General features: G+C 44.1%; 1 protein-coding gene across 1 annotated transcript in view; it reads left to right on the top strand.

Annotated features, from left to right (window-relative positions):
• plxnb3 (plexin B3) overlaps positions 1 to 13,385 on the top strand; it is a 103,262-nt gene that overhangs the window by 84,419 nt on the left and 5,458 nt on the right. Inside the window, exons 19-38 of the mRNA XM_079521252.1 lie at positions 522 to 684; positions 792 to 923; positions 1,171 to 1,275; positions 2,396 to 2,557; positions 3,094 to 3,245; positions 3,403 to 3,503; positions 3,766 to 3,980; positions 4,273 to 4,451; positions 4,657 to 4,723; positions 4,859 to 5,005; positions 5,153 to 5,233; positions 5,351 to 5,429; positions 5,576 to 5,679; positions 6,437 to 6,518; positions 6,716 to 6,882; positions 9,253 to 9,413; positions 10,810 to 10,957; positions 11,147 to 11,211; positions 11,416 to 11,491; positions 12,998 to 13,072. Coding sequence (XP_079377378.1) covers positions 522 to 684; positions 792 to 923; positions 1,171 to 1,275; positions 2,396 to 2,557; positions 3,094 to 3,245; positions 3,403 to 3,503; positions 3,766 to 3,980; positions 4,273 to 4,451; positions 4,657 to 4,723; positions 4,859 to 5,005; positions 5,153 to 5,233; positions 5,351 to 5,429; positions 5,576 to 5,679; positions 6,437 to 6,518; positions 6,716 to 6,882; positions 9,253 to 9,413; positions 10,810 to 10,957; positions 11,147 to 11,211; positions 11,416 to 11,491; positions 12,998 to 13,072 — 2,461 coding nt within the window. The remainder of the gene's footprint in view (positions 1 to 521; positions 685 to 791; positions 924 to 1,170; positions 1,276 to 2,395; positions 2,558 to 3,093; positions 3,246 to 3,402; positions 3,504 to 3,765; positions 3,981 to 4,272; positions 4,452 to 4,656; positions 4,724 to 4,858; positions 5,006 to 5,152; positions 5,234 to 5,350; positions 5,430 to 5,575; positions 5,680 to 6,436; positions 6,519 to 6,715; positions 6,883 to 9,252; positions 9,414 to 10,809; positions 10,958 to 11,146; positions 11,212 to 11,415; positions 11,492 to 12,997; positions 13,073 to 13,385) is intronic.

Raw genomic sequence — 13,385 nt, forward strand, 5'->3', positions numbered from 1 at the left:
TACTTCTAACAGTTTTCTGATAAACCTGTGTTTCCATATCAGTGGTTCTCAACCTTTCCATATCAAGGACCCCCGGAATTATCTGTATTTGAGTTAAAATGTTTGCTGTGAAAGACTATATTCAAAGATTTGTGCCACATTTTCATGATTTTTGAAAAATAGCAGATCTACAAGCTCGTAGCGCGGCACTCGAGCTTGTAGATCTGCTATTTTTCAACAGCTAAAGTAAAACATATTGCTTAAAACACCAAACGGGGTTCCCGTCCAGAATGGGTTAAGGTGAGTGGCAGCAGTCTGGACCAACCACGTTGACGTATCAGTAGAACTTAACACACGTCCTGTTTCAGAGGTGGGCGGGTCATCAGGGTGAGTGGCAGCAGTCTGGACCAACCACGTTGACGTATCAGTAGAACTTAACACATGTCCTGTTTCAGAGGTGGGCGGGTCATCAGGGTGAGTGGCAGCAGTCTGGACCAACCACGTTGACGTATCAGTAAAACTTAACACATGTCCTGTTTCAGAGGTGGGCGGGTCATCAGGGTGAGTGGCAGGAACCTGGACGTTGTGCAACAGCCTTTCATCATGGTGTGGGTGGAGCCTATCGGAGTCCAGAGGGTGAAACGGGGAAAACGATTGGCTCTCCTGAACGCCAAACAACTTGTGTTCAACAGCACCATGGAAACGGTAAAACAACCAATCAGAATTGATTGTGTATGGATTACTATACATGATGACACAGCATCCATTCAGACAGTGGAATGTTGTTGAATATTTCGTCTATTGATTGACAGGTGTCAGATCGTTGTAATGTCTCATCACCGTTGGAGATGACCTGTTTGACCCCTAGAGTGACACCTGCTGTAAAGGTCAAGGGGGTGTGGTTTCAGCTCGACAACGTCAGGGTTCATTTTGAGCGCATCAAGGTACCCGTCTCTCTCTTCTCTACCTGTCTCTCTCTTTTTGTCTGTCTGTCTGTCTGTCTGTCTCTCTGCATGCCTATGTACTTTTGTCTGACTACCTGTCTCTCTGCCTGCCTGTCTGTCTGTCTGCCTGTCTCTGTCCTTTTGCCTGCCTGCCTGCCTGCCTGCCCGCCTGCCTGCCTGCCTGCCTGTCTGTCTGTCTGTGTCCTTTTGTCTGACTACCTGTCTCTCTGCCTGTCTGTCTCTCCAGGGCAAGAGGTTTAATTATTATCCAAATCCAGAGCTGTACTCTCTGAATAGAGACACTCCAGATTCTCCCTATCGGTTCAAACCAGGAGGAGTGATCGCTGTTGAGGTAAATGCACACACACACACACACACACACACACACACACACACACACACACACACACACACACACACACACACACACACACACACACACACACACACACACACACACACACACACACACACACACACACACACACACACACACACACACACACACACAGACTGACTGACTGACTGACTGACACGTGCATGTACGCACAGGGGTGCAGTGGTTAGCAATGTTGCCTCACAGCAAGAAGGTCCTGGTTCAACTCTTGCCAGGGGTTTGCATGTTCTATCTGAGTTCCGTGGGTTCTCCTGTTTCCCTCCCACATAAGACATGCATGCTAGGCACATACTCCTGTCAGTCTGTCCCCGGGCGTTTATACTCCTGTCAGTCTGTCCCCGGGCGTTTATACTCCTGTCAGTCTGTCCCCGGGCGTTTCACTGTGGCTGCTCACTCCTGTCAGTCTGTCCCCGGGCGTTTATACTCCTGTCAGTCTGTCCCCGGGCGTTTCACTGTGGCTGCTCACTCCTAAGTAGTTATGATGGGACACATACTCCTGTCAGTCTGTCCCCGGGCGTTTCACTGTGGCTGCTCACATACTCCTGTCAGTCTGTCCCCGGGCGTTTCACTGTGGCTGCTCACATACTCCTGTCAGTCTGTCCCCGGGCGTTTCACTGTGGCTGCTCACTCCTGTCAGTCTGTCCCCGGGCGTTTCACTGTGGCTGCTCACTCCTAAGTAGTTATGATGGGACAAATGCAAAATATACCCAAGCGGTATAAAGTACAACTTAAACTTAAACTAGAAAGATGCAATCCTGTGTGGTTGCCTATAGTTCATAGTTCACATAGTTCATGTATTGTGACGTCACCGTTTGTTGTCCAATTACAGTATATGAGGGCAAACAGGTACCTTCAATTAGGTATAGGGCATGTAATCGTTGTCTAATCAGAGGAGAGAAAAAAAGGCCAATAACAATAGTCTGTTTGCGGCAACCACTGTTTGCGTACATACACACAAACACACTGTGATATACACACTTACCTTCAAATATACACAAACGTCTGTGTGTGTGTCTGTCTGTCTGTCTGTGTGTCTGTCTGTCTGTCTGTCTGTGTGTGTGCGTCACATCCTCAGGGTGCGGAGCTGACCAGAGCCATCCGTAGAGACGAGGTGGTGGCCCGTCTAGGAGATCAGGCGTGTGAGGTTAAAACCCTGGACAGCACACACCTGTACTGTGAACCTCCAGACTCTCAACCCAGCAGTCTGCAAGAACACCAGGAACTACCCAGCCTTAGAGTCAGTACACATTACATTGCTTTAAAATTCAACCTACAGGGATTACTTAGATGTGTGCTTTTAATTGTAATTATTTTTATTTGTAAATTGTTAACAAAAATATAAAGCAAGGATCGTGTAGTCTCTCAAGCCTGACAGCTAATCTACAGTCTACTAATGCTACAGTACATAGACTCTGTAACTATGCCCCCTGAAAAGGAATTGTCACCGTTTGTTATTTCCGTTCACAAAAGTATATTTTAAATTACAATAATGTTTTTAATTTCCATTTATGCTAAGCAGCAACCTAGCTACTTTTGCTATTTGTCGCACAGCGAGTATTTACCGCTGTGTTTAAGTGTTTAACTTCCTGATCTATCAGATGTATATAATATTGATTATCCTGTATATTTCTGTCAATATATTTATGTACAGTAGGTATATTTAGGTTGTTTGTGCCTGTAGAACACAGAAACAACCCCTTGTCTGTCTCACATTCATTGGCTTCAAACCTTGATGTCCAGTTGATTGACATGTGTTGTGACCAATGGGTGCAGGTTTCGATGGGCAATCTGCAGGTTGATTTGGGATTGGTCCAGTACGACACAGACCCCCTCCTCCCTCCTGTCCCATTCGTTGCTCAGGTGGGTCTTGGGGCAGGAGCAGCGATGGTCATCCTATCAGTGCTCATTATCATCCTGATGTACAGGTAAGCACAACACACACGCACGCACGCACGCACACACGCACGCACGCACGCACGCACGCACGCACGCACGCACGCACGCCCGCACACACACACACACGCACGCACGCCCGCACGCACGTCGCACGCACACTTCACATGTGTAATTTGTGTGTTACAGGAAGAAGAGTAAGCAGGCTCTCAGAGATTATAAAAAGGTTTTGTTGCAACTGGAGACTCTGGAGATCAACGTAGGAGACCAGTGTCGCAAAGAATTCACTGGTATGCCTGCACTGCACACGCACACGTGCACACATGTGCACACACACACACAAGCACACATGCATGCCCACAGGAACACGCATGCATGAGCACATGCCAAAACTAAAGACTTGCAATAATTATTTTAATTAAACGTGTGATTTGATCGAAACCTTACACCAAACGATTCAGGTGACGTTAGTATGACGTGCTTGTGTGCGCTTGTGTGTGCGTGCGTGCGCTTGTGTGTGTGCTTGTGTGTGTGCGTGCATGTCTCCATCAGACCTGATGACAGAGATGATGGATCTCAGCAGTGACGTGGGCGGTCCAGGCATTCCTCTGTTGGACTACAAGACGTATGCAGAGCGCGTGTTCTTCCCGGGGCAGCAGGTGCCACTCAGCCAGCACCTGGACCTGCCCGAGTCCCGCAGACACACAGTGGAACAAGGCCTGGCTCAACTCAACAACCTGCTCAATAACAGACTGTTTTTAATTAGGGTGAGGAGGACGAGGAGATGGCTGTGTGTACGCATGTGCATGTGCGTGTTAATGTAACCCATTTAGACCTGATGCCGATTCTACAAATGCAGTTTTCTGAAAAACACATGAGATTATATATATATATATATATAGCTAAAATAAAAAAAATACTCCAATGATTTCCCGGTTTTATATTTGTATGTTATTTCAAGAGTTCAGTTAACGCTATGCACTAAAAACCAATGCCATTTCCAATGTTTTAAAAATGTCACTTTTCTGTCCTGTCTCCCGCTCTCTATCCCCCTCTCAGTTCATCCATACATTAGAGGGACAACAGGGTTTCTCTCAGCGTGACAGAGGCTATGTGGCCAGTCTGCTGACCATGGCTCTTCATGACAAACTGGAGTATTTTACTGACGTGATGAAGAGTCTTTTACAGGATCTCGTTCAACAATATGTAGATAAGAACCCAAAACTCATGTTACGAAGGTGAGGGCTATTATTATGATTGCTAGTTGTAAGGTAAATGGTAGTAGTGGTGTTAGTTGTAGTGGCAATTGTAGCAGTAGTTGTATGACTAATAGTGGTAGTTGTAAAATCAGTAGTTATACATTCTTTTATAAAAATATAAATCACTCATCCTATTGATTGTATTTTTTCACTATGGCGTGTGTGTGTGTGTGTGCGTGCGTAGGACAGAGACGGTGGTAGAGAAGATGTTGACCAACTGGATGTCCATATGCCTCTACTCCTTCCTCAAGGTATTGTAACTGTCTAATACTAATAGTTTCTTTATATGTTGATAGTTCATGTTGAGAGAGATGTGTTGACGGTGTGCGTGTCTGTAGGAGGTAGCAGGATAACCTCTGTACGTGTGTGCGTGTCTCCCTGTGTAGGAGGTAGCAGGGGAGCCTCTCTACATGCTGTATCGTGCCATAAAGTACCAGGTGGATAAAGGACCTGTAGACGCTGTCACTGGAAAAGCCAAACGCACTCTGAATGACAGTCACCTTCTGAGAGAAGACATAGAATACTGTTCTATGGTACGTGCACGCACACACACACCTGTACGTATGCAAACAAAAAATGCAGCTAAAGTGCATTTGACAATCCTAACATTTAACGTTGTTTCTCTCTCCATTTCGCTACGTGCGTGCGTGCGTGCGTGCGTGTGTGTGTGTGTGTCTCAGACTCTGACAGTGTTGATTAAGAATGGAGTGGAGGTCCAACCGTGTCCTGTTAAAGTTCTAGATACGGACACCATCACACAGGTACCTGTCATACTGTCTGTCTGTCTGTGTGTGTGTGTGACAGTCTGTCATGAGCCTGAGGTTGGGAGAAAGTCAAAGTATTTTTAATGAGCGTCTGTCTGTCTGTCTGTCTGCCAGGTTAAAGATAAGATTCTAGACCAGGTTTACAGAGGAGCCCCATTCTCACAGCGGCCATCAGCTGACTCCCTGGACCTAGGTACTGTAAAAAAAACGCACACACACACACACACAGTCTCTCTTTCTCTTCTCAACACTAACATAATCAACATTACACTGGCATATCAGTAAATAATATTAACAGTAAGTAGTCAGATTCCATAATGTTCTGGTTTGTTTTGACAGAGTGGCGCTCAGGTCAGGCAGGTCACCTGACCCTGTCGGATGATGATGTCACAGCTATTGTCCAGGGGCGCTGGAGGAGAATCAACACTCTGCAGCATTATAAGGTGTGACCTCTAACCGTGACCCTTAACATTGACCGCCAAGGACGTGTCAATCCAAAGCCCACACCGCCAAGGACGTATTTCGACATAATGTTTGACACTCATTGAAACAGTCTACCAGGACTGGAAAGAAACAGCTCCCGTCCACTCCCATGTTACTGACTTTTTAGAAATACCTCGATATCCAGCTATTAAAAACAACGTTTCCGGTGGTGGCTGTCGTGTGCACTGCTTTAGCACTGACCAACAGTGCGAGCTGTGGTGGACGGCGTCTGGCTTTTCAGAACATAGAAGGAACCTGACTCTTTGTAACCTGACCTTTAATCCTGACCCCTAATTCAAATGTTTTCATTTTAGACAGCCAACAATGGGTAAAACGCTAAATTTAGTCTCTGTGACACATCCAGGGGTCGCAATCTGCATTCAAAGATTTTCCTAGAAACGTTGTCATTGGTCGATTTACCTGTCTACTTCCTGATTGGTTAGTCATTTCGACTGGGCTTTTTTCGACCAATGACAAAGCTTCTAGGAACATCTTTGAATGAAAATTGTGGCCCCTAGATGTGTCAGAGACTACATTTCTTTGGGAGCGTTTTACTCATTGCTGGCTGTCTGAATAAAAAAAAAGTCATTCAAATCATATCATTCAAATCATCAGACATATTGCTTATAGCTACTTTCATTTAGAGATGGAAGTATATTCTCAGGAAACCTACTTTCATTGAGACATACTGTACTGCGTGTCTCCTGTCTTCAACAGGTTCCTGATGGCGCGACAGTGGCTTTGATTCCTCGATCTCAGAGTTCTGTTGGGATCAACCAGGTGTTTCAGACTGGAGAGAGTAAGATTTATTAACAGTATATTATGTAATTCATTTACTTAACAGTTTGGTGACACTTGATGTGTAATTTGATCACCAGGAGAATAAAATAACATTGACCTTGATGTTAGAGCGATGAGAATCTCTTCCCGAACAAGCACAAGTGGACTAAATGACAGTGTGTGATACAGAGATTTGTCCCTACTTGGCTCCCGTAGAGACGCCCATGCTGGAAGGTGAGGAGGAAGAGGGTGTTCGTCTGTGGCACCTGGTGAAGAGCAATGAGGAGCCAGACATCCCTAAACATCGTAAGAGCAGCATGAGGGAGAGAGAGAGAGCTAAAGCCATCCCTGAAATCTACCTGACTAGACTGCTGTCTATGAAGGTACATACTCTGTCTGTCTGTCTATTACATATTCTGCTGGTTGTGTTTGTGGGCTATGAGCTGACCACCCAAGTATCCCCGGTCAGAGAGATTGTGACACCAAATTATAGCTTAACAATGTGGAAGTTTATTCTCCGTTCACCATGGTTTCTACAAACAAACAAAAGGAATACATTAGCAACTAGTGCAATGGCAAAGTACTCAGAATACAGCATATTATCTCGACATTATGGCAAAGTGAGCAATAACCGATCAACATTATTAAAGTCAAAGCAGAACAACGGCTTACATAATCAAGTACGCATGGCTGGAGTAGTGGGTAGACTCAGGGAGATCTGCAGGTGTGCCTGTGTGGAGACTGAGTGAGGAGTGTGGGGTGAGTTGCTGTTTATATAGGGCACACCTAAACTGTGATTGGCTAATGAGTTGAGTGGTGTGATTGTGGATGCAGGGAATGGGGAATGTCCACCAGAGGCTGCCATTCAGACAGCATGCAGATAATTCACAACATGTCTGCTGTCTGTCTGTCTGGCTGGCTGGCCTGCCTGCCTGTCTGTCTGTCTGTCTGTCTGTCTGTCTGTCTGTCTGTCTGTCTGTCTGGCTGGCTGGCTGGCTGGCTGGCTGGCTGGCCTGCCTGCCTAAAGCCTAAATTATTAGTCACATGACTAATAATTTAATGAAATGAAAAATATAATAAAGCTAAATGCAATAGGGCCACCTAATGGTGATGGTGATGGTGATGGTGATGATGAATAGACACATAAACAAAAATAGAATATAACGAGAGCCAAAATGAAACTCAAATGAACAGTGAAAAACAAAGCCATTATCTTCCTTTGTTGGAACAACAGATATTAGAGTGTGTCCTTTTTTAAGTGCGTCTGCACAATAGTGATAATACTGTATTTGGGGTAAATGTTTGGCGATTTCTGTGTATTTCACAGAAATTGCAGTGGAAAGTTCCATCCCTGGATAGACAGGCCTGTCTATGACGACCAGTCTTCAGGGCCAGTCTAGCCCAATTTGTAACGTCCTCCTACGCTGTACAGTACCCCCGGGACTCAGTCACACAGCATTACCATCCGGCATACCATAGGGGTGACCAGGCCAAACCATCTATTTTTGACCATTTTCTGAACATTGTATCAAAAATGTTCCTACAGATGTATTTAGTAAAGACTGAGTGGTAAAATGAAATAAAGCGATCAATTTCAACACAGAGGTGTTCCTGATGTGCTGCTGATGGGGAACACGCTGTGGGCTAACCGGAGGCAAACTGGAGCCTGAGATACAGTATACTTAGTTCGGCTAAGGTGTTGTGCAACGGAAATATTGTATGAATCGACAGTCTCATTGTGAGTGTAAATCAGGCATAAGCCTCAGAACTAATTGGCTTAGGGGATTCCTTCCATGGAATCTATTGTCATTAGGACCGTGATGGAGAGTTTGGGGTTGCTTGTATTTAAATTATTATTTGGAGGGGATGTTGACCTATTTCTGCTTGGAAAGGCATTATGTGTTGGGGTTTTTCTGGCCTTAGTGTGTAATAAACTGTACTACATCTCGATTGTATGTTTGACCCAAATACAAAAATGTTTGACCCAAAAAGAAAAGTAGATGTTTACTCAGCGGACCCCAGACTTCACTGCGATATAGAGCAATGGGTTCTGTGACTGATAGGAAATGTTTACCCGGTTTGTAATTGAAATGTTTCTATTGTGCACTGATTTTACTTTTATTTTTTACATTTTATATCAGTTCTATTGAACTGATATTTGTGCTTGTGCTTATCTTTTATAATCCCCTTTTCTTCTTTTTCTTCTTATTTTAGTTTCCTGATAAAGACTCTTGGCTAACACAATTTTAAAAGGCTGCTTAGCAGTCTATCCTATCAAGCTTGCTGCTTATAGCATAAATGTAATTCAACACAAGATACTGTCAGGTATTTTCAGTTAGTGGAACCATGAAGACATCTAATGTCAAGGTAACAGATGTCTCTTGGACATAAACGAGAAGAAATATGCCCAAAATGTGTCAGTGTTCCCCATCTCCTGAAATCACTATATCACATTATTAATGCTGCTCCCATAGATTTTGGCAGATCTGTTTCCTCAGCAGGACATATTCTTTGCGTCACCTTAAACTTGCTCAATCATTGAGTCATTTTAATACAAGCACACCAAGCACACCTAGCTCTTAAAGGGAATGGGAGAAGACACTGACTGGTCTAAATTATGTTATGTCCCACTTTGTGCACATGCAGTACCACAATTGGAGTTGGACACACGCCCCACATATTTGCGCCCTACGCTTTAGACCGTACGTGCGCCATAGCTTGTCTAAATAGGGTCTATTTGTCTCTCTCTCCAGGGAACTCTACAGAAGTTTGTAGATGATGTTTTCGTGGCGATCCTCAACACCAAACGTCCTCCACCAATTGCTGTTCGGTACTTCTTTGACTTTCTGGATGACATGGCAGAAAAGCACGGCATAGATGACCCAGAAACTGTTCACATATGGAAAACAAATAGGTACAGTATACTGAAAAGAAGCTTTCCATATAGACAACCTAATGGGTAGACCACCAGGAAATATACATTAGGGATGGGTGGTGGCAGTACACATGATTCTTATTATCATAAGAAAAACAACACAGCATACTTTACATCTGGAGTTGATTTTTTATTCTGAATATACAAATGAAAATGTTCTCCTTTTTCCGAAAATTCACTCCTGCCATGAAGTCCTTCTGACTCTGTAGAGAGTAGGATGGCTTAAAGTATCCCATCATCACAGCCTAACACATCCATGAAGTCCTTCTGACTCTGTAGAGAGTAGGATGGCTTAAAGTATCCCATCATCACAGCCTAACACATCCATGAAGTCCTTCTGACTCTGTAGAGAGTAGGATGGCTTAAAGTATCCCATCATCACAGCCTAACACATCCATGAAGTCCTTCTGACTCTGTAGAGAGTAGGATGGCTTAAAGTATCCCATCATCACAGCCTAAAACATCCATGAAGTCCTTCTGACTCTGTAGAGAGTAGGATGGCTTAAAGTATCCCATCATCACAGCCTAACACATCCATGAAGTCCTTCTGACTCTGTAGAGAGTAGGATGGCTTAAAGTATCCCATCATCACAGCCTAACACATCCATGAAGTCCTTCTGACTCTGTAGAGAGTAGGATGGCTTAAAGTATCCCATCATCACAGCCTAACACATCCATGAAGTCCTTCTGACTCTGTAGAGAGTAGGATGGCTTAAAGTATCCCATCATCACAGCCTAACACATCCATGAAGTCCTTCTGACTCTGTAGAGAGTAGGATGGCTTAAAGTATCCCATCATCACAGCCTAACACATCCATGAAGTCCTTCTGACTCTGTAGAGAGTAGGATGGCTTAAAGTATCCCATCATCACAGCCTAACACATCCATGAAGTCCTTCTGACTCTGTAGAGAGTAGGATGGCTTAAAGTATCCCATCATCACAGCCTAACACATCCATTTCACAGATTTACTTGCACTGGTTGAAGAAGCACTTGATTCGGGGTTAGGCCCACCATGCCATCTTGGTTGTTGAAATCAATGTTTCTGTGTTCTAATCTAAGCAGATCAGTGTTGTTGGGGGGCCTGAAACTTCAGGCTGCCAAAGCCAAGACAAGTCAGATATTTAGGACTATTTAGGACATTGAGATGTCATTGTCTTGCATTCTTATTGCTTTTAGATGGCCTTTCCCTAATGGGACAGAGTGACAGCACGGTACGGTGCAGGGAACATAGTTGAAATGAACCATACATGAAAGTGAAACACTGACTCTCTTTCTGTCGGTGTGTATGTGTGTGTGCTTCTCTCTCTCTCTCTCTCTCTCTCTGTCTGTATCTCTGTCTGTCTGTCCATCTGTCTGTCTGTCTCTCTCTCCAGTCTCCCTCTGAGGTTTTGGGTGAACATTTTGAAGAACCCTCAGTTTGTGTTTGATGTCCAGGTGACAGACAGCATGGATGCCTGTCTGTCTGTCATCGCTCAGACCTTCATAGACTCCTGTACCACCTCAGAACACAAAGTGGGACGGGTATGTATCCGTCTGTCTGTTCAGCTGTGGCTCAGTGTTTTATTAGCTACCGGTATGTGTTCTTTCTTTTGCATAGTGTATACATATAGAGCAGTGGTTACCAAACCTTTTCATGTCAAGGACCCCCAAATTGACACTAATTGTTCTAATTGTTCTAATAATTGAATGTGTTGTAACTTCTGTTCGTAGGACTCTCCAGTTAACAAGCTGCTGTATGCCAGAGAGATCCCTAGATATAAACAACTAGTGGAGAGGTCAGTACACTACACACTAACACTGATGTACTACTTTTCACTTACAGTACTTCAGTCATATTTACTGTGTATTACTAGTACTACTAATGTATATAGTGATAATGCTCCTGTGTATTATTGACATACGTAGGATGGATGTTGTAGTAGTAGTAATGTCGTATTTGTAGTACTGAGATGTACTGTAATAGTGTGTATTTATTTCAGGTACTACAATGACATCCACAAGGCAGCCTCAGGTTGTTATCAGGAGATGAACTCTACACTAACTGAATTGTCTGGGGTTAGTAACGCGCCACACGCACGCACACACTGGACACATGTACACATGTAGTGAATATGGAGTGAATATATGGAGTGAATATGGTTACACTCAATTGCGACCGAAGGTCGCAGTTAACTATGGAATCGTGCATTTCCCGTCAGTCAGTCATTCAGTCAGTCAGTCAGTGTATCACTCAAAATCCCCATACATGGGAAAGCCCCCATATATTGTGCCCAGGTCTCATGACATCACATGACATCATCAGGGATGATATTAAATCAGGGATCATAGTAAATGCGACCTGCTGTTGCAATTAAGCCCATATATGGAGATCCCTGATGTTATCAATATTAGTATATGGATATACTGTATGTCAGAACCTGTTCTGACATTACATATGTTGATCCTTCCCCATCCATCTTTCCTCTTCGATGTCTCCCTTTTGACTGATACCTGTCCATTTAAACTCTAGATGGGCCTGCCCCAAAGTTATTTGTGCAGCCGTGCCCGGCAGCTGGCGAAAACTAGTGTTCTCAACAGGCCCGAAAATTAAGGCCCGGCCCTACCTGAGGCCTCATCAAACCCTGTACACTCAAGACACTGCCCCCGCTGCCAACCTTAGATCTCCATATATGCATTTACAATTTACAATTTAGGCATCTTAATCCAGAACGACTTACATTAAGCAAGAACAAAAAGCATGGCAATACATCACATACATAAAAAGTATCATGAAACATGCGTAAGCTAAGAACATAGCAGTGGAATATCTATATAATGAAACTATACATATAAACTATACATACTATACTATACTATGCATATATACTATAAAATGCTAAGACTACATAAAATGCAATTCTAGTGCTGTACGTTACTACGAAACATGCTATAAGTCTGTATAAAATGCTATCTAAGTCTACATAAAGTGCTATCTAAGGGGCTAGGGCAAGTGCTACGGGCCATGATAGAGTCTGAAAAGGTTGGTTTTCAGACTATGGCGGAAGATTGGGAGTGAGGCTGCAGTTCTGATTGTTTTGGGGTTTTGGAGCCAGAAGGGAGAAGAGTTTGGGACGTGTGGAGCGTTGTCCCGGCGTTTTTAGTGAAGGTCCTTCCAGCTTCCCTGAGTTGGCTGATCTGAGTGCACGGGAGGGTTTGTAGGGTTCGATCATACTTGCAAGATACAGTATGGGGGGGCCATACCTTTTGTTGCTTTGAATGCCAGCATCAGAGTTTTGTATTCTGTGTGGGCAGCGACCGGGAGCCAATGGAGGGAGTGGAGAAGGGAATGGGAATATGGAGCTGACCTGTTCTGACATTCCATATGTTGATCTGTCCTCATCAAACCCTGTACACTCAAGACACGCTCCATATATGGCCAGTATATGGCCTAAAGGGCAAGGTCGCTTCTCGCCCTCTGGCATCTTACTGGTAGTGTACAGTGATTTTGTATTGACAGATGTCCCATTCGAAAGAAATATTTGTAATACCTGCTTCTCTGTCTATCTGTCTGTCCATCTGTAGAGTTTTGCATCAGAGATGAACACTACTGTTGCGCTGCACGAACTCTACAAATACATCAACAAATACTATGACCAGGTAAAAACACACGCACACACACACACACACACACTCACACACACACACACACACACACACACACACACACACACACACACACACACACACACACACACACACACACACACACACACACACTCTGCTGGTCAGAAGGCTGACAAAGTACGAGCTAACTTTTTACGTGTTGGTCTACGTTGTTGAAGAGCAGGAGTCTGTTTCAGCGATATCAGATCATTATCTACGTTTATGTCAATCAATAGACATAATGCTTACAGGTGGATAAGGATGTGATATAGGAGAAGTCTTTCTCTCATGCTGTCTCTAACCTGTC

Source organism: Electrona antarctica, assembly GCF_951216825.1.
Source record: "Electrona antarctica genome assembly, chromosome: 2".
Classification (NCBI taxonomy): domain Eukaryota; kingdom Metazoa; phylum Chordata; class Actinopteri; order Myctophiformes; family Myctophidae; genus Electrona; species Electrona antarctica.